This window comes from Petromyzon marinus, chromosome 17, assembly GCF_048934315.1.
Source record: "Petromyzon marinus isolate PM22_M1 ecotype Great Lakes invasive population chromosome 17, UKy_Petmar_22M1.pri1.0, whole genome shotgun sequence".
NCBI classification, from domain to species: Eukaryota; Metazoa; Chordata; class Hyperoartia; order Petromyzontiformes; family Petromyzontidae; genus Petromyzon; species Petromyzon marinus.
This window is the reverse complement of record NC_133683.1, coordinates 13,573,523-13,597,632: the sequence shown is the minus strand read 5'-3', so window position 1 is coordinate 13,597,632 and position 24,110 is coordinate 13,573,523. Positions and strand designations below refer to the sequence as shown.

Genomic DNA, 24,110 nt, shown 5'->3' with positions numbered 1-24,110 from the left:
ACAGAATCTTGGTGAGTACAGTACAATAAGATACGTTACGATACGTTCAATGCATGTATGATACATAGCTTTAGCGATTTCATTTTAGGGTTACCACGATACGATACATACATTCAATGCATGTTAAAAGTTTTTTTTATAGCAGATCGGATTGTTTCCTGAAAAAAACTTTCTATTAAATTGCAGTTCATATAGGTAGGCGAAGAATTTACCTTGTTTATTTACTTTAAATTTTACCGTGCAATACAGTATTGTAATTAATAAATACATACAGTATATAGTGTATACAGTACGGTACTGTAAATTGCTCTGTTTTGCTAAATTATCACCATTCTTTAAGACTCCTGGGTAGGCTAGGCCATCTTCGACCTACGATATTTTCTACTTACGATGGGGTCGTCGTAACGCATCTCTATCGTAAGTAGAGGACTACCACTCAGAAAGGTCACCCGATTGTCAGTAGCCCGCTGCTTTCTAATAGTCCTCTGAGTTTCTCCTAAACAGCTGGTTGAACATTGTGAAAATGATGGCTCCGTATCTTTGAGGAGAGTGCTAAAAGATACAAGTATTGAAATTGTTGGGAGATGTGTAGAGGCTTGGAAATATAATGTAGTTTCTTGTATAATTGATCATTGTTTTCGTTGGGGTATCTAGCAGTGGTCAATGGATAACCCTGTATCTATCTACCGAAAGACCCAAAGAATGTGAACCCTGTATAATCGCTACACTACAAGTCCTCGCTTAACGCATTTTTAATAAAATGCGGTTCTTCTATTAGGGGGGGAATACTTTACGCACAATGCGTAACGTGCCCATCATAACGCGGTTTCTGAGCAGTGGTTGACGAACTACTTCCGTGAGCTGCGTGGCTGAGCGGTGTGGGAATTCTGGGTACAAGCGCAGAAGGATACAGTACGCGGCGGCGTACCTTCATCTCAGTCCATTATCCCGCCATGGGATGGCTGCAGACTTATTTTATGGTGCAAATCTAATTCAAATTTTCATTGTATTTATTTATGCCCTGTAATTTATACACAGTAAATCCTCGATTAACACAGCACTTTTCAGGAATGCATATACCATTTTAAACGATAAATTACCGTACTAATCTCAGCCCTTTGTCAATCCACTGCTGGATGAAGGCTGTGGACACAGTGGTTATTTGACGATACTGCGCCACGCTGGTCAGTGCAGGTTGGTGAAGGGATGGGCACCCTAGACTGGTTCAGATATCACTAGCCACTGATATCAGCGCTGGCTGGAAAATCAAATTAAAGTAGCCGAGCTTATAGGGCAGTGTGCTCATCACTATGCCACTGGTCCACCCCACTAATCAAACATTAATATGAATGCCAGTTGTCTTAATCCTTAAATGCAAAAAAATCGTCAATAATAACACTGCCTTAACTGAAAAATATATAATCGAGGACATTTCGAGCAATGGCCTGTCTTCATAGCACATTCCAGAGAGGCCAGAGAGATATAATTTGAAAGGCTTGTAGACTGCACTTAACACCATGGGGCCTGGTGAGAATTACACTAAAACATGTTTTCTCATTACCAGTTTTTAAACTGGCATATGGCTAGTTCTGGCCAAAATCGCCCAATGATGCTGGATGTAATTACCAGCGGAACTTCGCACTCATGTTGTAAAGGTTGTGGCTTTACTCTCCAACACACCGGTGGGCTGATGTGTAGTAACTATTCATAATAAAGGTTTTTGGGTTAGATCGCGTTACTTATAAATGTGTCGTAACCCTCTACCACCCGACACGGCCAAACAGTAAAAAAATGTGTCACGTTTACAAAGGACAAATAGTTCGCTACTTTAGCCCACCGGTGTGTTGAAGAGTGAATCAACATCATTTAAAATTTGAGTACGACGTTTCGCTGGTAATTACATCCAGCATCATCGGGCAATTCGCCAGAATGGTAAAGCCCTCACTTGTTCCCGGTCTTAAATAGAGCAGCAGGGTGACGTCATCATTTAACTCATTCAGGTCCAGTGATTTGAGGCGGAGGGGGGGGGTATTGTAATTATATAATCGATTGATAATCAGCCAATGGTTATGATTAGTAATGAGTTGTAGATTAGTTGTAATGTGTGTTATTGTGATTATATGCTACGTTAGTAATCCGTTATTTAGTATGTGTTTCCCCTATAAGGAATTGTAGTATGTATTATTTAATAATACGCTTCCAAGCCGCACTAAGCCTGTAGCTGTCAGAGCGATTAAAGTTATTTCTATTTCTCTCAATTTCAATGGATTCTCTAATTAGTTTTTGCCAGTAATAATTAGTTTTACACAACACTTCAACGTTGTCAAAATCAATTGAGTGTCCTTGTTGACAAGCATGTTCTGCCACTGCCGACAGTTGTGTTGAGATAAGTGTAGTAACTAATTGGCAAGTTTTGTTTACATGACGAACCTTACTAATTGGCTGTCGGGTGGTGGCGGGTTAATGGCACATTTATACCTATTAGTAGCGGTTAAGTGCCAGAAAACAACCCTTCAGCTATATAAAAAAAGCGAAATTAACTGATACATATTAAAAGTCAATTTGTTAAATGATGCTGACACAATTCATTTTAGGAAGGTTCTTGTTAAGACAATGTGTAATCTCCCCTGGCAGTGCATTTCTGACAATGCAGCATCACCAAATAATTTATTTTAAATTCACCTCGGTTTTATGTGTAACACAAAAAGTGCAGTATATAAATATTACAAGGCCATGGTGTCCATCTTTACTCATTGTAAACGGTTGCACACGTGCTCCTTGTTTTCCTGAGTGTTGTGATACATTCTTGGAAAACACAAAGAAATAGGTGAGAAGAATCAAGTCACATTGTGCCATTTTCCACACTTTACCCCTCTGCTTTGTGCTGGCTGCCAACAATGCAAAAGTGCCTTGCTGCTATTCACACATTCGTATAGACTTTGATGACTGTTCGCTGATGAAGTAGATTGACGAACCATTACAGCCTTTGCCTGAACGAATAACGTGAAGTTTATCGTGCAAAAAAAAAAAACGGCTTTCTCATTGAGCTTTCAGGAGATAAAAATTATATCGTGAACTTTTGTATTTGTATTTTTGTAAAAAGAAAGTCCAAACAAACTTACGAGCATAATTTCCTTAGTTTAACACGTAGGCTTTCGCGACCAATATCATCCATAAGAGGGTTTTTTTTTAGTTATATCGCGTAAATATATAAGCCACAACATTTACAATCTAGATTCTAATGTTGTGGTTTGGCTCTCCACCACACCGGTGTGCTGTCCTAGTAACGAATTGGCATGTTTACGTGACAACCCTTACTAGTTGGCTGTGTCGGGTGGTGGCGGGTTTAACGACACATTTATATATTTACACGACATAACCCCAAAAAATACCTCTTATGCATCATTTCATTTTTGTAGTTCAAGCAATACGTTCCCACCGCTCGCAGACTGTTCGACTGCAGTATAGATTTGCAACAAGGCTGGTTGTTAAACTGTTGTCAATGCTTGGTGCATAATATACTCACGAAAGTATAATTTAGTCTTGACTGAAAATGACCGAACAAATTCCATGCCATGTTGCAGAATCATCATTTGCAGTGGTGTGGAGAATATAAGTGGCAAATAGATGAGCAATATAGCCTTTTTAACTGTCTCTCCACGTAGCAAATAAAAGTAGTTTTTACACAGCCCATCAGTCCCACAGCCTTCAAGCAAGCCTGAATGCTGATTATATACACCTTGTCAAAACTGGTCCAGAGTATTCATGCACTGAATAAATGCCCCTGGAATGATGTGCCTCCAGAAGGACGTGTGGCTAATGGGTTGTGCAGAAAATATTCTTACTTTTTTACGTGGAGAGACAGATGTGACTACCTGAAGGAGACATATCGTCTGCTGATATATTTTGCACCGTGGCAGAGCGTTGAGCCAGCACCGTTGAGACCCCTTTGTTAGAATCCACGTCTGATTAAACTGGGTTCTAACTTGTAGTAAGTTGATGGTCTTGGCCTAGTTGCCAATGACTGCACAAATAAGACCATGATGTGGAATTATACCGTTTGTTTTTAATAATTTTTACTTAATCCTGTTTTTATTAAGTCCACAAATATCACTTCTATAGCAGGGCATGTATGTGCATAACCTGGAGTAGATGGGAGGCAAATTGAAGGGACCTCATAATTCGTGTTGTGCTATTATCTTCCAGAGGTTGTCTGTTATGCGGTAGTGTGCTTAATTCTGCAAGAGTTCTGAATAGAAGTGTCTTAATTTCATGTAATGACGATGATGGCACACTTGGATTATAATTGGAGTAAAAAAAAGGAAAATGTAATGATTAATATGAGTCAATCCATGGACAAAGAATGCATTGTTCTTTAATGTTATTTGATAAACTTATATAAGAAATGTACGCTTTCATTTGGATCACCATGTCGTGCACTCAATGCCAGTTAAGGTGTTTTTTTTAATCTTTTTATCTCATGCCAGATAAGTTGCCTATATTAAGTCACTTTGTGACATGTTCTCTCTTATGGTTAGGTTCAGGTATTTCCACTGCTTTCAGCCTGCTTGACTGGATTGTTTGGTTGACCTTTGCTTTTAATCCTGCAAACTTGTTGCGTGATGATACGATGTTGTGACATTGATATTAACTTGTGCGGCATTTAATTCATGCTCTGGCAGTACTTGATCATTATGAATAGCTACAGTGGCAGACTCGAAAAATCTTTCCATGCTCAAAAGTGTAACCAAACTGCACAACTGGTTTGCCGAGTGGACTTTTTAAAATTCAAGTTTCCACAACTGGTCAAACTCGTATGAAACAAGAATTTTACTTTGCTTGCCCTTTTCCCACCATAGCCAGGGGCTTCTTTTGCCTGGCTTTGACACGACTTCTTTCTTACATTTGGCCAACTCGCAGCGCTTGGCACTCCTCATTGAAGCGTCTCCACACCCCCATATTGTTCCTGCTGTGCCGTAGCAAAGAGGCGTGTTTGACTGCTGCACGTCAAAATCTGACACGTTCAACTCTGCTTTTTGCAGTACCTGCTGGGGGTGAGCAGCTCGGTGTTCTATGCCATGTTCTATGGAGAGCTTGCCGAAGAGAAGTCTGAAATTGTAATTCCTGATGCAGAGCCACCTGCCTTCCTCGCCATGTTGAAGTAAGCCTTTTCAATTTTTTTTTAAAAGCCCCTATATCCTCCCCTCGTGGCTCAGTGTCACTCACGAAATAGCTCAGAGCTGTGAAGTGGTTATGTTGCGAGCACCTTATTGTGATGGGTTACTCAAATCGGACAGGCGGCGATATCTACACGGCAGTGCGTGTGATGGACACGTGCAAGGTATTGGATAACATGGCGAGATGTTTAAGAGATGCTGTAGTCGATAATCAAAAGCCTCGGTAGTTAAAAATCAAGACAAACGTTCAACGCCGTGAACCAATACCTGAGTGTATTAATATTAGTCCATGCGCTGCATTTAAATGACTGTTAAACACAGCACGCCCGACAAAGGTGCATTACGTCCGAGGTGCATGCTGTCATCTTGGCCATAAACAGATCGCCCTGGGAGCTTTGCATGTATTGTTTTTGACCGAGAGATACTCAGTAAATCTCTGAGAGCACTTTTCAGCAGCACTGAAGTTAATGAAAAAATAAACTTGACCCCCGAGTGTTAAGACAAATTACTTTTCACCACCATATGCAGTTTGTTGGCTGCATTTCATGCAAGATGTTCAGTAGCAATTAAATGTGGATTGAGGGCTTGATGCAAAACATTTTTGAGGTTTCACATCAGTCCTCACCAGGTATAATTGGCAGAGACCACTTTCTTGCTGACACCTGGAGCTAAACCTTTCAGTCGTGGCTTTGCATGGCCAGGTCCATAACTGTTTGCAAACGGCGTTTTCTATCTGTCTATAATAAATAAATATTTCTTGAGAGTTAGCCAGCCAAAATCTCTGCGTGAAATTGCATGATCATCGAGTCCATAATTACACATCTGCAGTCAACTGTGTGTGTGTGTATATACACATTTTAATTGAAATACCCTTCATATGGATGGCTTCAGCCATTGAATGGCACTTCAAACAAGGTACTGAATGCTCAATGCCATGAACCATTATTATTCTGACTGTTCTGGAGATTAGCCAAGCATTTTACTGTGCTGTTGGTAATTGCTATGCAGAAGACTGCTGTAGCTTTTGACTTGTGACAAATGTATCCCAACTGCTGACAAATAGCCTCTAAACTTTTAGCTGTATGGGCCACCAGGCTGCCAACCCAACAAGCCAGGCGCATGTGCCATTTGGGTTAAAATTTCGCGTTTAAATCCGGTTTGTCCCCAGGAGCGGTGTGTATGGGCTACGTGACAGACTTTGCCTTCGGTCGCAGCCATGTGACGACGCCGTTTAATTCCAAGGCATTTGGCGCGGCAGCGAAACCTCCGGTGATGACCAATGGCACTGGAATGTACTTGCATTTACGTTGCGCAATGCATGCAAGTAAATGTTTATTTGCTTTATGTAATTAGTGCCACAGGCATCTCGCTTTTTAAGCCCTCATTGCTTTTTGTTCACTCTGTCAAAAGTGGCCTCGGTTGTATAGTTTTGATATGCCCACGTGAAATGCATAAATACACCTTTGCAAATACTGGAATATGTTCTCGAACGTAGAATCGGCACACGTTTGTACAAACTCGCTGAATAAGTAGAAGAATGGCCATCCACTCAAAGTGACGCAGACGCTAAAGACATTCTGCAATTGTTTTTTTGTATGCTTTTTTCCCCTCTATGGAGAAAATAAATAAAACGGTGTTACCTCTGCCTCGGCATGCACTGCAAGTTTGGTTGCAGTCCAATGTAAAATGTCAAAGTGGGTACGTGGGATAAACCCTACATGTACTTGTTCATGAATGGGAGTATCTATGCTCTGTTGTCATCCGTGTGGCAAGTATTGCTTTGTGGCAGTGTTGACCTCTGGAAAGGTTATTTCACTTCAGCAGGCATTCAGGGAGAGGTAACAGTACGTGGCTCACGAAAAGTTAACACTATGCTTCTTGTATTCATGTTATTAAGATGAGGTGATGTAATTGTACCATCTGTAAGTTTTGTCTAACCCTTGCAATTTATTTTGACTCGACGTGATGAAGATGATATGAGGTGGTGCACTGTCGCCACTGGGCCATTTGGCACAGATTCTGATTAATTTCCTGTAGCAACCCGATAAACTGTACTGTTGGGTGGTCATTAAAGTACCTCTGACGTCATTCACACGAGTAAACCATCTTCAATCCATTTCTTTAGGATCTGGATGTGCACAAAAAAAATCCTTGTAAATAATGCCTAAAACTGACTGCCATCTGATTTAATTAAAGTGGTAATATGATTCAAATGTTCAGTTCCTCACGTTTGTGGTTTGAGTGGTGCTCACCGCCATGGTCAGATCTGAGTCACTGATGTAAAGTCCACATTCCTATGGCGGGGGCCATTCTCTCCACAGGATGACCACTATTACCTTACCAGAAAGTGGGTTGTCTTGTTTGATTACCCACAAAGGAACAGTGGTGCCAGTGTAACCACCGACCAGTAATTAACCCTCCTATTGAGACTCGACTACTCTGCCACAGTGCCACCCAGCTCAACATGGAAAACCTTTATCTTACCGAGTGTCGTACAGTACTTTCAAATGCTTCTGCTGGGCCACGTGAGTTGATAATTAAGTGATATCACACTTGGATCGTATGCATTGACTTGGCACCGTACACACGCAACCGTGCTAATTGACTGTGTGCTCAGAACTACCTTAAAAGACAACAGGTGACTGAGTGCTCAAATTTCAAACACAGTTTTACCAGATCAAAAGTATTCCCCTATAATATTCCCTAATTCGTGCAGCCAAGATATTGCAGGCCGTTTCCCAGTGGGGGGGCCCATGTGGTCATGGGCCGTATTAAAATTTAATTTGTATTGGCTGCATCAAGCACACAGACCGCATCTAGCCCACAGACCTTATATCCCCCACCCCTGGAATAGAATCTATGCATTAAAGGTGCAGCTCTGCAATTCCCTGCTCATGCCACTGCTGGCAGAAGGGCTTCTGTTCGAGAGAGCACGGGAGAGCTCCTCTAGAGGGCTCTTGGGCTACTCTTCCATGTTAGCCGTACATCTTGGAAGAGATGGAAGTACCCACACTATACCCCACCAAATGTAATTGGCTGATAGACTAATTGCATTGACCTCAATTATACTGCTAGGTGGACAGAGACGGTGGAAGGGATATAAAATAAACCTGCCCCATTGTTTCAACTGCCGTGCTGGGATATCGAATTGAACTGACGACCTCTAAATTAACAGGTCTGGTGCGCTCACAATTGCATCATAGCAGTGTCCCAGGATCATGCAGCTATATAAAACTAAAAACGAAACTTTTAATTTTATCAAGTAAGGCCCACTGAGCTACACATCTCTTTTTCAGAAGCGACCTGGCTACAAACGATAGCTCAACGAAGTGGCTTATCACGTGCAATTTTATCACAGCCAAGTAGTCTCAACGCATGTTTCTAAATGCGGTAACAAAAACACGAGGACCCGGATAAATATCCCCATAACCACGGCGAGAACATGCAAACTTCCAAATATATATATATATACATAGGTGTCAGGGTCGGGATCGAACCCACGAACCTCCTCCTGTATACTGGGCAAGGTACTTAACATCTCGCCGCCGTGGCGCTGTTTGACATCTGAACGCTTGCACTGGCAGGTACATCTATTGCGACGAGATGGATCTGGACGCCGACTCGGTGCTGGCCACGCTGTACGTCGCCAAGAAGTACATGGTGCCACACCTGGCACGAGCGTGCGTCTCCTTCCTCGAGACGAGCTTGACGGCACGCAACGCCTGCGTGCTGCTGGCCCAGAGCCGCCTCTTCGAGGAGCGCGAGCTCGCGGACCGCTGCTGGGAGGTGATCGACGCGCAGGTGAGGGCCCGGGCGAGGCGCGGGGCCAGGGGTCACTCTAAACTACGGTGACCCCGGCCGGACCCGACCCGCCGACGTCTGTCCGTCAGGCCCGCCGTCGGAGCCTACGCTCTGACGTTACCACCATGGTTTCCATGGCAACACACACACACACACACACAAACGCGCATCTTTCCCGACCCCCAAGTATTGAGCAGAATGATTACGCGGCCCGCGCTCGTCATTCTATCGGTTGTCCGGCCCGCCGTGGAAAAAAACTTTGGTGACCCCTGGCGTGGGGGAAAGTGCCGGGACTGTTGCACGGCCGGAGCGCAGTCTGGCGCCCGCTCGCTCACTAGCTCTCTCCTTCACTCGCTCTCGCTCTCTCTCTCTCTGATCCGGATACCGTGAAGGTTCGGGTTGGATGACTTGCGCAGACGGGGTTTTCTGAGAGGGCCTGAAGGATGGGAGTCGCAGAAAGTAGGTTGCGGACTTTTATATGTGGAGTTGGAGTGTTATATCTGGTTGCCACCTAGGGTGTGAACCTGTGAACACGTGTGAAGAACGATGTATGACAATAGCGGAGGAGAGAACCTCGTATGCATGCTTTGTTCTGACAAAAAACGTGAAAGCTCTGTCAAAAATAGGATATCCGTGGGAATTCAGGACAGGTGGCAATGTTGGATGTTAGTTGACTATGTGTATGGGCTCATGCAGGCACTCCGGTTTACATCCACATACACACAGACATGAAAAAGAACTGGTCACACATCCTGATTGAGATCGTGATCGAATATTGAGTTTTGACACCTGGACAGATTTTCCAGGGTGACCAAATAACTTGTTGCTATTCAATGTTCGACTTAAAGTCTCTATGACTAGCAATAGATGCAACAGGATATACCGTAGGGAGAAAATCCAATGTGAGATCATCATTGCTTACCGTCATTTTGATTTAGAATTGTGAGGGATTCAAGTGAACAAACCTCCCAACAAGGCACGGCTGAGAACTGAAAGGCCTTTCATTGATTTGTTGTTACATCGGGAAAAGTTAACCACCGTCGTTAATGATGCATGCCTGCTCTATTCACATCAGCCCCGAGTTGAGAACTCTATTTCTCGAAGATCGTTGGAAAGCATTCGACCATCCATGGCTGATACTGGCAGTGGGACATGGTCGTTTATTTTCTATGCACTCACTGCGTGGAGTTTCTTTAAAAAAAAATAACCTCCAAGGGTGATAATGTGCTTAAAACCTTTTCAAAGTAAACATTCGCACGTGTATAATGTTCGCATGCAAAAATCTGTGTCGCCGGTTAACTACTTAACTGCGCAAAACGAAGTTATGCTAAAACACATCGGTCGCAATTAAACATTCAAGTCTTTGTGTCATTGTTCAGCGCTCATATGCAATATCCCATTTTGTGTGCACGATGTTAAAACAAACATGGTACGCGCATGTAAACAAAATTGGCCATCAACAATAGTGCCACCTTGATGAAGCAACGATAAACGCCGAAGAACAAAATGTGGATTGCGTTTTGCGGTGGAGGATGATTTTTTTCGTTACTCTCAAGTGTTGTGGAAAATTATAGCGGGACTCCGCTGGGCAGAGGCAACCAGCAGATAAGCCTGCGTGTGTGCGCATGTTCACCCCCCCCCCCCCCGTGGCTCGCATTAGTCCCGGGTCAGATGCTGCTGTCTGTTTCGTGCTGTGTAGCATTTCTGCTTGAGAATCGGATGCAGTTTTTCTTTGTGTGTCCCGCTAACAAAGACCGACACTTAAAAGGGCACTTGCTTTCAGAAGTTCGAGGGGTTTTTTTTGCGCGCGTTTATTTTTATGTTGCCTGATTTTCTTTTTCCTTTTTCTCGTTGACCTCGTGTTATTTGTGTGGTTTATTACGAACACCGGTTGATCTGAATTGTACACACAGGGGGTGAAGAAAGAGATCACGGATTTGGAGTTGTTTGACATTGTGTGTGATGCCATTTGCGGTGTTCTTTTTTTTTGTTAAACAAGCAAATATGCGTTCATGTGCAAACAAACGTTTTCTATTCTGGTGAATTCATCATTTGTTGTGCCGTGGCAATCGTTTTCTCATGTAAGTTCGTGTAACGGGAATCTGAAAACCAACATTGGGGGCTTTTTGTTACAAAGGCAAGCATGTAATCGAGAAAACACCATCACATGGCGATTCGTATAAAAACGTGATTGCTAATCATCGTATGCTTTTTCTTTAGATGAACCAAGTGGGTTATAATTGTTATAGCATAACATATTTTGCCATGTGCACTCGTACTCAAGTTAAAATGTTGTCATTGCAGCCCACAGTCTTTTTAATTGCACGTTTCCAGGAGGCCATTATCAAACATTTAAAAGTGCATATGACACCGATTTTAATACCACTTTGCACTTACTAATTTAATAGTACTATTGAGTATAATAATTATCCTGAAGCCATATTGAACCTTGTGGCAGTACAAATAATTACATTAAACCCCATTTCTCTTTTTGAATCCTCAGACGAATCCAGTAACCCATCGAGGACAAAGAGTGATGAGTTATCGTGCTTAAAGAAATGCAGCTGGATAATATTGGTCGTGGGAAGCCAATAGGGCATTGGACTGAAATATACTTTAACTTCTATATGCTTTTACCCAGAATGCTCCACGACAGCTCGTAACACGTTTTCACGCAACGTGAAGGAAGCGTCGATCGACATTTTTCCCCCACACCTCCGAATAGCACAGCTGGCTACGTACAGTGCAAAAGAAGTTCAACATACGTCCGCACATACGTATGTACGCACATCGGCAATGCTTGCGCGCTCGTTGACGAGCGAACCCGTTCTGCGGCAGGCCGAGCTGGCGCTGCGCTCGGAGAGCTTCTGCGATGTCGACCTGGAAACGCTGGCGGCGATCCTGTCGCGCGAGACGCTCAACGCGGCCGAGACGGTCGTTTTCGAGGCGGCTCTCGGCTGGGCCGCAGCAGAATGCCGGCGATCGGTGGCGACGCCGACGCCCGGGAACATGCGCTCGGCGCTGGGCAAGGCACTGCACCTGCTGCGCCTGCCCGCCATGCCCCTGAGCGACTTCGCCGACGGGCCCGCGCAGTCGGGCGTGCTGGACGCCCGCGAGACTCTCGACGTGTTCCTGTGGCACACGGCGCGCGGCAAGCCCGAGCTGCCCTTCCCGACGGCGCCCAGGCGGGGGCTGCAGCCGCGCCGCTGCTGCCGTTTCCAGAGCTGCACGTTCCGCAGCAACCAGTGGCGCTGCCACGGCCGCTGCGACGCCGTGCAGTTCTCGGTGGACCGCCGCATCTTCCTGGGCGGCTTCGGCCTCTTCGGCTCGAGCGGCACGCGTACCGAGTACGCGGCGCGCGTCGAGCTGAAGCGCGGCGGCACCGTGGTGGCGCACAGCACGAGCCGCTTCACGGCGGACGGCACGCCGGCCACGTTCCCCGTGTACTTCGAGCACCCCGTGCAGGTGGAGCCGGACGCGTTCTACACGGCCAGCGTGGTGCTCGACGGACCCAGCCTCAGCTACTTCGGGCAGGATGGCCTGACCGAGGTGCAGTGCGAGGGCATCGCCTTTCAGTTCCAGTGCTCGTCCGACAGCACCAATGGGACGGGCGTGCAGGGGGGACAGATCCCCGAGCTAATTTTCTACAGCTGATGAGACTGCGGGCACGCCAGCACGTACAAAGGTTTTATTTGTCTTATTTATTTTTTGGACATTAAAGCTGCTGCTGCTGCTGCTTTAGGGGAGGCCTTGATGTAACAGTGAAATGGAAGTAGCTACCGCCTACTTCTGGGGATGCTACTGCTGTTCTCAGCGGGTAGTGGTGACGGTGATGAAGCTGAGACTGTATTGGGTGCATGGGTCACGAAAAAGAATTAGCTTTCCAATTACCTTGTGATGATGGAAATTGGAACGATAAGAGGACCAGCACACTATTGAGCACTTTCTATAACAAATGCCAAGACATGTTGGCTGATAAGCTTGTTGAGCAGGTAAGTACAGTGGTGCAGAGTAGGAGTGTTTCACTGAAAGCTGTTAATACCTGGTTATGCAATACATTTGCTCCAACTGGAAAAAATTACACGCTTACAAAAGGAGCAAGGGTTAAAGTGTTCCGGCAAGAGTATGATGTGCGCGAATTAATATAGAGCCAGGGGTGTGTGAAGGTCATCTTAGAGACATTGCTTACTCCGCTGCAGGGGGGGAAGGTCTTCATCTTTCGAGGGTCATTTAGCTACTCATTCACTTCAGTCTGACAGATGGTAAGAGGGTGGGCTCCCCACAGTTCACCCTTAGAAACTGGCGTGGGCTCACTGTAGTGAAATGGTTATTTCACCACTGGGTGCATGGATACACCCTTGACCACATCAGCAGGAGTGTGCCCGATCTCGTCAGATCTCGGAAGCTCATCAGGATTTTTGAGCCTGGATAATTCTTGGGTTAATGACCGCCATGCACACCGGGGTTTTCCCAAGTGGATGTGGGGCTACTTAAACTATAACTAAACTATTTTTATTTTTTTATCAGGTACGGCCCACTGAGCTATATAGGTATTTTTCAGAAGCGACCTGGCCACAAATGATAGCTCAACAAAGTGGCTTATGTGGAAATGTATAGCAGACAAATACTCTAAAGACATGTTTCTACGTGTGGAGGGAAAAACCGGAGGACCCGGAGAAAAATCCACGCGGCCACAGGGAGAACATGCAAACTCCAAATATACATGCGTCCGGGTCGGGATCGATCCCACGAACCTCCTGCATACCAGGCGAGGGAGATAACATCTCGCCACCATGGCGTCCCTTGGTGGTCAGCAAAGGGCAGTGTAGCAGAAGCCATTTTTGTACAGTGTTTCTATGCTCCCAGATCTAAACCACACTGACCCACATTGTGAAGTGTGGTCAATACCCACGTGGTGTCGGGAGGCCCTCATCCAGCAGTGGATTGACGTGTGCGTGGGAGATGAGTGTTATCTTTAATAATTTCCTCCAGCTTCAAACGTTATTGACGAGGAAATGAACACTCAATTATGGATCCAATGTGTGCCGTCTCAAATGCCATCGACAATGCACAGTAATTCAGTTGTAAAATGTCACAAAATAACAATAGTTGAGACCTAATTTTACTAAATGTATCCCAATTTAAGCCACGCGTATTATTTTCCGTCGTCTTGGAGAGGCACAGTACAGCACTCTGATGAAACGCTGAGAGGTTTGAAATTGAAAAAAATTGCGACGAGAGTGAAAAAATCTAATAACGCTGCCCGTAAAAGAATCATATAAATCACCTACAGCAGGGTGAATTTTCACCGTAATAACTACGTTCTTTAGTGCTTTTAATTTAACGAGTTGCTTATTAGGATGAAAGTTTACACTGAAATCACTCGCGTCTAACTTACCTGCTGCATACAATACATCAGTCACGTGTATTTATTTTAGAGAAAACTAACATCATATATGGCTGTTGCTATAACTTGCGATCAAATTGTGTTCCTGATTTGTAAGTTGCACATTGCTGTGGTGAGGGAACAACAAGTGATCCTGATGGCAGTACACCAGGGTTATCAAATAATACAAAATGTGCCGAGGCAATTAAACATTTTATTTCTGGGACGCTTTTTTTCCAGGGCTGTTACTTAACTCCGTGACTGGGGGTACCAATCAATCCGAAATCAGTGCCACTCTGCGATCTCGAAACGCAGTGAGGACGATTGTGTCGAAACCCTGAACGCTCGCGGTACGCACCGTAAGTGGTGGTGCATCATCGTGAGTACAGCTCGTCGAGATGAGTCGATCGGCGCATCGCCGACCATCAACAGACTAAAAATGACTGCATCACGGACATTGTGCGGGAGCCGGGGTACTGTGGTATCCCAGGGTACCGCCATAAGGTTCAAGTGTATATTTAGTGCTATCAGAAACAGATTATCATTTAGGAAAATGGCAGCTGTCATATAATACATTCTTATTTTTTATTTCATCCAGCATTTCACAACGTAAGAAAAGATTTCGGGATACATTTTTAAGCATTTCTGTAGCTTTTTTTTGTCCAGCCTTAGATTATATTCAATGTGTAACAACTTTGTTAATATTTATTTTAAGGTTTTGAAAATGTTCACTTTAAAATGTAGTTCACTCAAAAATAAAATAAAAACCCAAAATTTAAATGTCAGATTCCACAAATACTTTCAAGTTAGTAATGCACTATTATTTTAAAGGCTTTGTAAAGCACGGCTTACAACATCTAAAAATGTAGGTTATGGTGTGGATCACTTTTATAAAGGTCACGAAGATTTTAACACGGCACTGTAACCAAGACACTGGGGTATCCTTTTAAGCTTTTGAAGACACTTGTTCGACATTCAACTTTGTGCCAATTCTAAGACCGGCTGCTGTTCATTAATCTGCGGAGTGCATTCTCTCGCCTTTAAACACACGTTCAACTCGTATCGAAGCATCTTAAATATTTAAGGGTCAATTAATTTGACGCAGGAGTTGTTGAAGAACAGTTAGTCATATGCCACGGCTTCATAAGTCGAGGCCGCTTATTGCACAGCCGATAATGAACGTGGTGGGATAGCGGTTGCTACCTGCTGGGATTTAAAAACAATCTCCAGTTGACATTTCAGACGCTGTAGTTTATCGCAAACACACGATCAGTCAATATTTAAACAATTATACATTTTTTATGGTTTTGTATACGCAAATTGTGGAATGTAGCTCGAGTGTGTTTAGACTGTTCATTTGTGGCCAGAGATACTTCTGTGGTTATTCTACTGTGTAGGTTTTTGAGGTCGTTGCCATGTCCCCTTGTGTTTCGCTCCACGTGCTGCAATCTTTCTTCAGAACCTGTTCTGAATATTCAGTTCTAAAACCTCAGCAAGTGAATTGTTCAGGAACTGAATTCAATGTTGAATTTCTGAATTGGGTACTTGGTGTAGCTCCGCTAACAGCGTGGAGCAAACGTCTGGACGTCGTGCTGGACAATACAGAATCAGAATATTTATTTATCATGGAGGAATCTTATGAGCTATAAAGCTCTTTTTCACAGATGTCCAGTAGGGGCGGGTAAGAACGTTGCAACAACATACAGCGTGGTATAACTCGAAACACACACGGGAGAGCTTGTTGGTGATTGTTGTGAATTTCATAGGGAAAAGTGTGTGCCGTGTAGTATGTACCACTACACGAATTGGCACTTAAGTGTGGCAAGGGTATTTACCATATACCACTGAAACTTGAACTGGTTTCATTGTAGTTTGTGTTGACAACGTAAAGTTTTGATCGGTGGTCTGTTTTCCATTGGTAATGTAGCATTGTTTTATCGTTGATGAAAAAACAACACGTTGAACAAGAAAAGCAAATTACTGCATGTTAGCACTTAAATAAAATATGGAGGTTATCTGTTGACAGAAATCGTAGAGCTTAATGTATAAAAGTTTGCCAAGATTATATGTAATGGAGTTTTGCACAGGGGTGCATGGGGAGCACCAGATGTGCAGCCAAGTCCGCGTGGATACCAACTTAGCATGACACGCTTTTCACAATAGCCAAGTGCTAGGTCTACTTTACATCTTGTTTTGGTTATGAGTACCTCTGTTAAAAGTCCTAAAACATTACGTCAGATTGCATATCTGTATTATTTTGTTTTGTAAGCTCAATTTTGTTTGAGACTCATTGCCTGAATTCAGTTACAGAATTTAGTTACCGCTACTTACAAAGGTAACGCTCGCATCGATGTTAGATGGCTATTTGCAAAACATAACTTTACACCGTGAGGTCAAACGCAGTTGGAGAAAGAGCCATAAAACGTGTAACGTTCACAAGGTTTAGGCACTCAACCATAAGATGTTTCACATTTAGATGTGTGCACCATTATTTGATCATTTAACAGCACATTTATTCGTTATGCTATTCATACCTGCACGATTTATTTTTTCATGGACATTCATTTTAAAGGGCCGTCAAAGTTCCCTTCGATGCCCGTGTAAGACCATAATGAAATATGGCTGGAAGTCTTGTTTTCCCTGTGAAGTGGAACACGGCTCGGTACATAATTAAAATCGCCATTTATTCTTTACACCATGTAGCAGGGACTTCAAGGCCAGCAGAAGTCCACACATGCCCTCACCCACTGTCACGTCGAATCCAGATTTCATTGTCGTGTAAAAAAAGAGAATACTCTGCTGGACGTGGGCAGTATTTTGCTTACGGAAGAGAACCCCCCAAATTAAACGTCACATTTGTGCAGGATATGATGCCACCACCTAACATGCAGTGACGTTCACTTCCTTAGATTGCCATGTGCTCTCAACAACTGCCACTCTGTCATGATGAGATGAGTCCTTTCAATTGAGAGCATGTTTACAGTAAATGTCAAAGCTCTCCGTGACACTCTTAACTATAGAGGCAATGTCAATATCACCCTGTACAAAGTCGCGATATGTCAATTACATCTCTGGCGCGACTAAATTCTTGATTACCTGGCCAGTTTACAACAATAACGTTGTCGGTGCTGCACACGTCTGTAAAAAAAGAGGTGTGTGTGTATATTAATGAACAAAAGCAGCCCGTAGTAACATGACAAATGGTCGGGTTTAATTACTTAAGTGGCCTGTGTCTCATGCAGAGGCATTACTGGTATTCTGACCTGGATGTGAAACGTATTTACGTTTTCTTCCACTGGCACGCCCCCAACAATTTTTGTATCTCGCAAAAGGATTCAGGATTCGTCGCATTCTGCCTCTCTACATCAGTGGCGTCGCCCACTGAAGCTTTCCTTCTCATTAATATACATCAAAGGAGTTGAAGTGAGCCTCTTGCGTAATCTTGACAAGTCCCATTTTGCACAGTCACAAAGTTCTCGGAGGTACCCAACTTTCAGTGTGTTGTTTGTCCTTTGGCTAACGCTCGTTCCCTAGTGTCTGGTACGTACCTCATAAGCTGTTCGCTTGGAGCTACTTTTTGTATCTGAATAATGATGTGCAGGCAAGTAGGCTATCGCATTAACAACAGATGCTCGTTCATGGTTGTTTCAATAGGTCAATACATGCACTGAGTGCGTATCGTCGTGCTTTTCGGTATTTACATTTGAATCTGTAATACTGTATACAAACGCCCTACGACCGACCGCAACGTCTGGAACACTCCCGATCTCGGAAGCTAAGCAGGTTTGAGTCTGGAGAGTGCTTGGATGGGCGACCACCACGCATTAAACAGGCGTTTTAGGCTCCTGCGGGGCAACAGTGTCACTCAGTGCAGGGGAGTGCAGCAACATGCAGTGTTGTGCAGTACTCTGCTCCAATGTGTATGCTCCCTGCCTTCAAGCCTCATCAACCCACTCTGACCAGCGTGGTGAAGTATAATCTAAATAACCCCCCCCCCGCCACCTGCGTGGCGTGGGGAGGCCCTCATCCAGCAGTGGATTAGCCAAGGGCTGTATATTTACAATTGAAAATTGTAAACTGTTGTGCTTTAAAATAGTTACAGGCGATATATTAAACATTAAAATCAACCATTTGTTGAAAAGCATAACAGTGCTGTAATTGTTTTGTCACCTTCTGAAGCGATGTAATCTGCTAATGAACCTTCATACCATTAATTTGCTCGATTTCAATGCGGTAACAATGGACTGCCTTCATAATATCACCAAGTGTTCTTTGGTGTTCATGTTGGTGGGGATTGTTGGAATGTCTTATTTGTTTTAATGGGCGTTCGTGGATGTCGGTGCAATAAAGTGCTAATGTTAATGATTCATTGCCACATGTTTTTCATTTTTGCAAATGCTTCTCTCTCATGTCGTGGTCAATCCACTGCTGTACAAAGGCCTCTCCAAACCATCGCCATCCCTCGACATCTTGCAAAAATAGCAATCCCCCCCCCCCCCCAAGCACCTCCACATGAGCTGATTTAATCGCTCCATCTCTCCATGATGGACACCATTTCAGATGTGTTCCATCCATTATTCCGTTATACATTCAGTTATATAGCAATACTATATATAATGGGTTATGTCATTGAATGAAATTCCATATAAATGCGGTTACAATTGCATTGTCATGATTAATAACATTCTAAATTCATTCTAAATTTTTGCCGACATACTATTCACATTCATGGTAATTGTGATCATTGCATTTGCAATTACTGGACCCTGGAGTTTTGGTGATTACCTGTACGTATTGTTATCAAATTGCTATAATCCCACAAAACCCTGGAATTCAGAACCGTGATAATTTGCCCAGGGCTGGATGATGCATCAGTATGTCGGTGGTTGTGATGTTCGCAGGGTGTGTTTAATGTAATCAATCCGTGTGTTAACATTTACATGCAGTATGTGCACTTGAAAGTTTAATATTTTACTGGTAGGAACCTCCTGGTTCCACCAGCCCACAGGGGATTATTGTGTCCGTCCGTCCGTCGTGCATCCAAAAATGGGAGGGGTGGGGCTGGGTGGAGAGGGGAGGGTGGGGCTGGGTGGGGAGGGAGGGGCTGGGTGGGAAGAGGCTGGGTGGGAAGGGGAGGGTGGGGAGGGGCTGGGTGGGGAGGGAGGGGCTGGGTGGGGGGTGGGAGGGGTGGGGTTGGGTGGGGAGGGGCTGGTCACCCTGTGGTGCCCTTATAAATCTCAACGTTTAACCTACTCACGCCGGCTTGTGCCCGCCCTCACAGTCGGGCATATTTGCGGAATACACCACGTCGCCGTTGACCCTGGCCATTGACCGAGCAACCCAACGTTCCTACCACCTCCCTCCGCAGGAATGTGTTATTTAAGTTTCGCTTTAATGATTAACCACATTACTTTGGATATACCCTCAGTATATGCAAGTTAAGTAAATAATTATCTGTATACTGTACCAATTTACGATTGCTTCGGCACATCCGGTGTGTTGCCAAAGAAATATGCAATTGCTCAATGTGTCCGGATCGCTCTCCAACGCACCTTTGTGCTGAAGCAGTAAAACAAAACATCGGCACCTTTTCACGTGACAATGTTATTGGCTGTGTTGGGTGGAGGAGGGTGTACAACACACATTTGGATTTTACTCGTGCGATCTGACCCAAAAGTCGATGACGACTCACAACGTGGGTGGCGAAAGCCTACACGTTGTGAGTCTGCTGCTTATACATTAGTCTTCTTTAGCATTATCTGTGTGTTGAACTTCTTCCGCACCATACGTAGCTAACCATGCTAATCAGACGTGCAGGGGAAGAACAAACTAAACACAAAATGCCGTTTTAAAGAAGTGAGATTTCAATCTGAAAATTAGTTTTCAATCTATTATATGATAGAATTATAAGGTAATACTGACCAGCCCTTTGTGAATCTATTGCTGGAAGAAGGGCTTCCCACACCATGTCTGCCGTGGGGGGGGGGGGGGGACGTTGACCATACCTCACCATGCTGGTCAGCATGGGTTGTCACGGGGACCGGTTCAGATATCACCGAGCCTCGTTAAGTCGTGGCCAAGGATCAAACTCAGGTATCCACAAATTCACAGTGCAGTGCACAAACCACTGCACCACCGCTCCCTCGTCCTACATGCAACGAATAAGGTAATATTCCTAAAATAACCCATTTTAGTTGCGTCATCCGTGCATGGTCAGGGAAATGTAAAGGTCAATTTTTAAACAGCAGTCACCACTTGGAACGTATATTGCTTTGGTCATTTCAGGCATAGTAGTTTTGCCGTGCACCAATGCATCACTTGGTGCCATCCATCATATAATTACATCTTCATTTCGCCGTCAAGGGTATATCTATTAAGCTGTGCAATTCACTGTTTTACTGTGTGAACGCCCTTCAGACACGTACCCCCGAAAGAAGAGTGTTGGCAGCCTGTCACCAGCCTGATCGCATCAGACTTAAGAAGCTAAGCAGATTTTGGACCTGGTCACTGTCGGAATGGATGAAGGGCAATAGAAAGCCACGTGTTTATTGTTGAATGCCATTGGATGCTCGTGGTCACAACCGTGTACTACTATGGCGCAGTCTGGCTTTTTTTTGCATAATCTTAAAACTATATATATTGATATCACTAAGAATTTATTTCTTTTTGAGGAGTCTTCTACTTCGGAGTGGTTGGTCAAATAGATGTTTGGTGAATGTGTTTAGGAGGTTACCAGGGGTCCTTGGAGAAATTAAATAATCTTTCATGCTTCATATTGAAGATTGCCCTCACCGTTTTCAAGATTCTCCATGGACTACCCACCTCCCCCCATGGCCCTCCCGTCTCATCTCGCACTACCCTCCGTGCTATATCCCACCTCTCCCCTTTCCTTTCGCCCTACTCCCCTCCACGAACTCGCTTATTCATCTCCTCCCCTCTCACTACTACCATCCATTCACTCGCCTACCCCTCCCACATCATGCAATCAGATTTTTTTTTTATCCTGGAGAAATCCGATGAGCTATAAAGCTCTATTTCACAGATGTCCAGTGGGGGCGGGTCAGAAAATGACAACAACAATAAAACACGATTGGAGTGCAAAGTATAGGAAAGGAAAGCGAATCACTTGCCTAAAGAAAACTAATTTCTATAGAATTGCTTTTTGTGTTTAGTTTGTCATTCCCCTGCACCTCTGATTAGCACGGTTGGCTGCGGACGGTGCAAAAGAAGTTCAACATACATACTTCCTTTCATCTCTCCGATCCAGCAGTCAAGGCCCCCTGACGAAATCTCTCACTCGGCCTCGGCTCGGTGGGAGGACGCTCATTCTCTACTGACTACACAATACGGAACCTACTTCCAGTTCTCCGTGCTCTTGACTCCCAGCCCCTGTTCAAGTCTGGCCTCCTCTTCTCGTCTGCCTTTGGCAGGGGTGGCCACCCATGAGTTCTGCAAATAGCCAAGTTTATAATATATCATACAACATATACAACTTTAATTTATCATTCGATAGAGTAGCATGTGGTGGATTAAAGGGCCGCATGTGGCTCGGGAGACGCCAGTTGACCACTGCTGGCCTATGGTTATCTGTTCTCTCTAAAGTATATTATATATTACCATCGGTAATACAAAATTCATTCATCACACTGGTTTTGTACAGCCTATTGAGATGCAGTTGTACTTAGTCGTATTGTAATATCGTTACTTGGGTTCCAACACTAACTGAATAGTTGCTGCAGTGTCTCCCGCGGCAACCTCGCTTCCCTGCAGGTTGGTTCCGTGCACGCTTGATGGATCCATCTCTGCACGAATCACCATTTACAAAAGACTTGTCGGTCTAACACACGCCATCACACCCCGTGAGATTCAAGACACAACACCAAGGCAGTGTGGCCTGGCGGTGTGTGGGAGTCAGGGCACTCAGTGGCCGCTGCTGAGGTCCTGGGTTCGAATTTGGACGGACAGGGTAACACAAAATAACAACCGGCTTCTCAAATGCAGCAGGGACGGTCGATAGGTTCGCTCACCAATGTCTGCACGTAAAACAATAACATTTTTTTTAATTCGGCTAAAATTGCAGCTCTAAGACTTAAACACGTCAGCTTGATTGACATGCAATCGAACACTGCCGGGAATATAAAAGGCGCAACACTCGTGTAAGAGGCCAATAGAAGTGATCTCAGAAGTAGTTCTGCAACATCTCCGATACCGCTCTGACATCGTTGATGAATGTGTTTCATCTTCTGTGCGCTCGCACAACGCTGCCAACGCAGTGCGACACACACAAAGGAAGTTTAATTAAGGGTACAAAACACTGACATTCAGAGTCAATAGCAGTCCAATTGTTGAGGAGTTCCCGACGACGACTCGGAGACGGTTTGAAGGTAAGGGCTTTCGCCAAAGGTTTATTATAGTATATTACAATTACACAAAGGGTGTGACAACTCTCAGGGGTTAGGGGTCCTACACTAAGTCCTGGTCCAGCCCGGCTGGCTCCGGTCTCTCTCCCTCGAGGCGGATGGGGGAATTTGCCAACCCCACCGACCGGGAAGAGCAGCACCTCCTACGGCTACCACCGGCTTCACTCCACCCTTCTCACTCTACCCGTTCCCACAGTGACCCCGCTTTCGTCACGGGGTACCCCCTAAATACTCGCCCAGTGCGCATGACGCCACGTTCCGTGATGTCATCGCACTGGACGGCACACATGACGTCACGCCCCCATTTTACTCCTCTTCATTACCCCCCCCCCTGTGAAAAAAAATTCAGCCGACTCGGCTGTAAAGAATATAAAAGTAGAGGAGTGCCGGAACCCAACAACCACATTTACAACAACTGACAACCCCATGGAAGTGGCTACGAAGACGGACCGCCCCCAGAACCAAACACAACACCAGGGCAGCCCGACAATAATAAAGTAAAATTTCCGAAGCCCACATCACTCGGTAACGACAATTTGGCAGCCCAGACATAACACAACAAAACGACACTTGGGCAGCCCCGACAACACATAAAACGACAATTTGGCGATGAGGGCTGGAGGCCGACGGCAACGGTCCGTCTGGTCATCACAGAGCGCCTGCCCCAAGCGCACACGCGCCGCAGGACCGCCTCCCCATGCGGCATCAACCGCCAGACCAGGCACCGCGCCAGCTCGTGACAGGCCCCGGGAGAGCTGCAACAGCCCAGCGCTCCCCCCTCCAGGCCAGGGTAGGCCACTCGTGGCAGCACCAACAATGACCTGTGGAGGGCGAGTGGAGGCTCCCCCCCCCCCTCCCGCCTCCGCAGCCAAACCCCCAGGTGCGCGCCGTCCCCGAGCGGCGGCTCCTGCTGCCCACCCCGCGGCGAAATGCGGAGCCGCGACGTCGGCACGGCAACGCGAGGTGCGGAGCCGCGGCAGCGTCGGCGGCCCACCCCCCAGGCGCGGCGAGAAGAGGGGCCGCGGCGTAGCCGGCGGCCCACCCCGCGGCCGCGGCGACATGTGGAGCCGCGGCGGCGGGCGCGGCAAAACCCGCAGGCGCGGCGAGGTGCGGAGCCGCGGCGTGACCCTCGGCCCACTCCGGAGCCGCGGTGACGCCGGGGGCGACCCACGCGGACGCGGCGAGGTGCGGCGCCGCGGCGGCGATGCCCGGAGCCGCGGCGACACCCGCGGTCACCCCCGCGGGCGCGGCGTGGTGCGGAGCTGCGGCGTCGCCGACGGCAGACCCCGCGTGCTCGGCGGCACCCACGGTGGAGAGCGGCGCCGC

The 24,110-nt window shown here is 45.6% G+C and overlaps 1 protein-coding gene across 3 annotated transcripts in view; it reads left to right on the top strand.

Moving 5' to 3' along the window:
- Positions 1-18,729, top strand: part of LOC116943314 (BTB/POZ domain-containing protein 3-like) — a 42,055-nt gene extending 23,326 nt beyond the window's left edge. For all 3 annotated transcript variants that reach the window (XM_032956086.2, XM_032956083.2, XM_032956085.2), the window contains 3 exons: positions 5,043-5,161; positions 8,762-8,978; positions 11,817-18,729. In XM_032956086.2, coding sequence (XP_032811977.1) covers positions 5,043-5,161; positions 8,762-8,978; positions 11,817-12,632 — 1,152 coding nt within the window. In that variant the 3' untranslated portion in view covers positions 12,633-18,729. The remainder of the gene's footprint in view (positions 1-5,042; positions 5,162-8,761; positions 8,979-11,816) is intronic.
- The last annotated feature ends 5,381 nt before the right edge of the window (positions 18,730-24,110 follow it).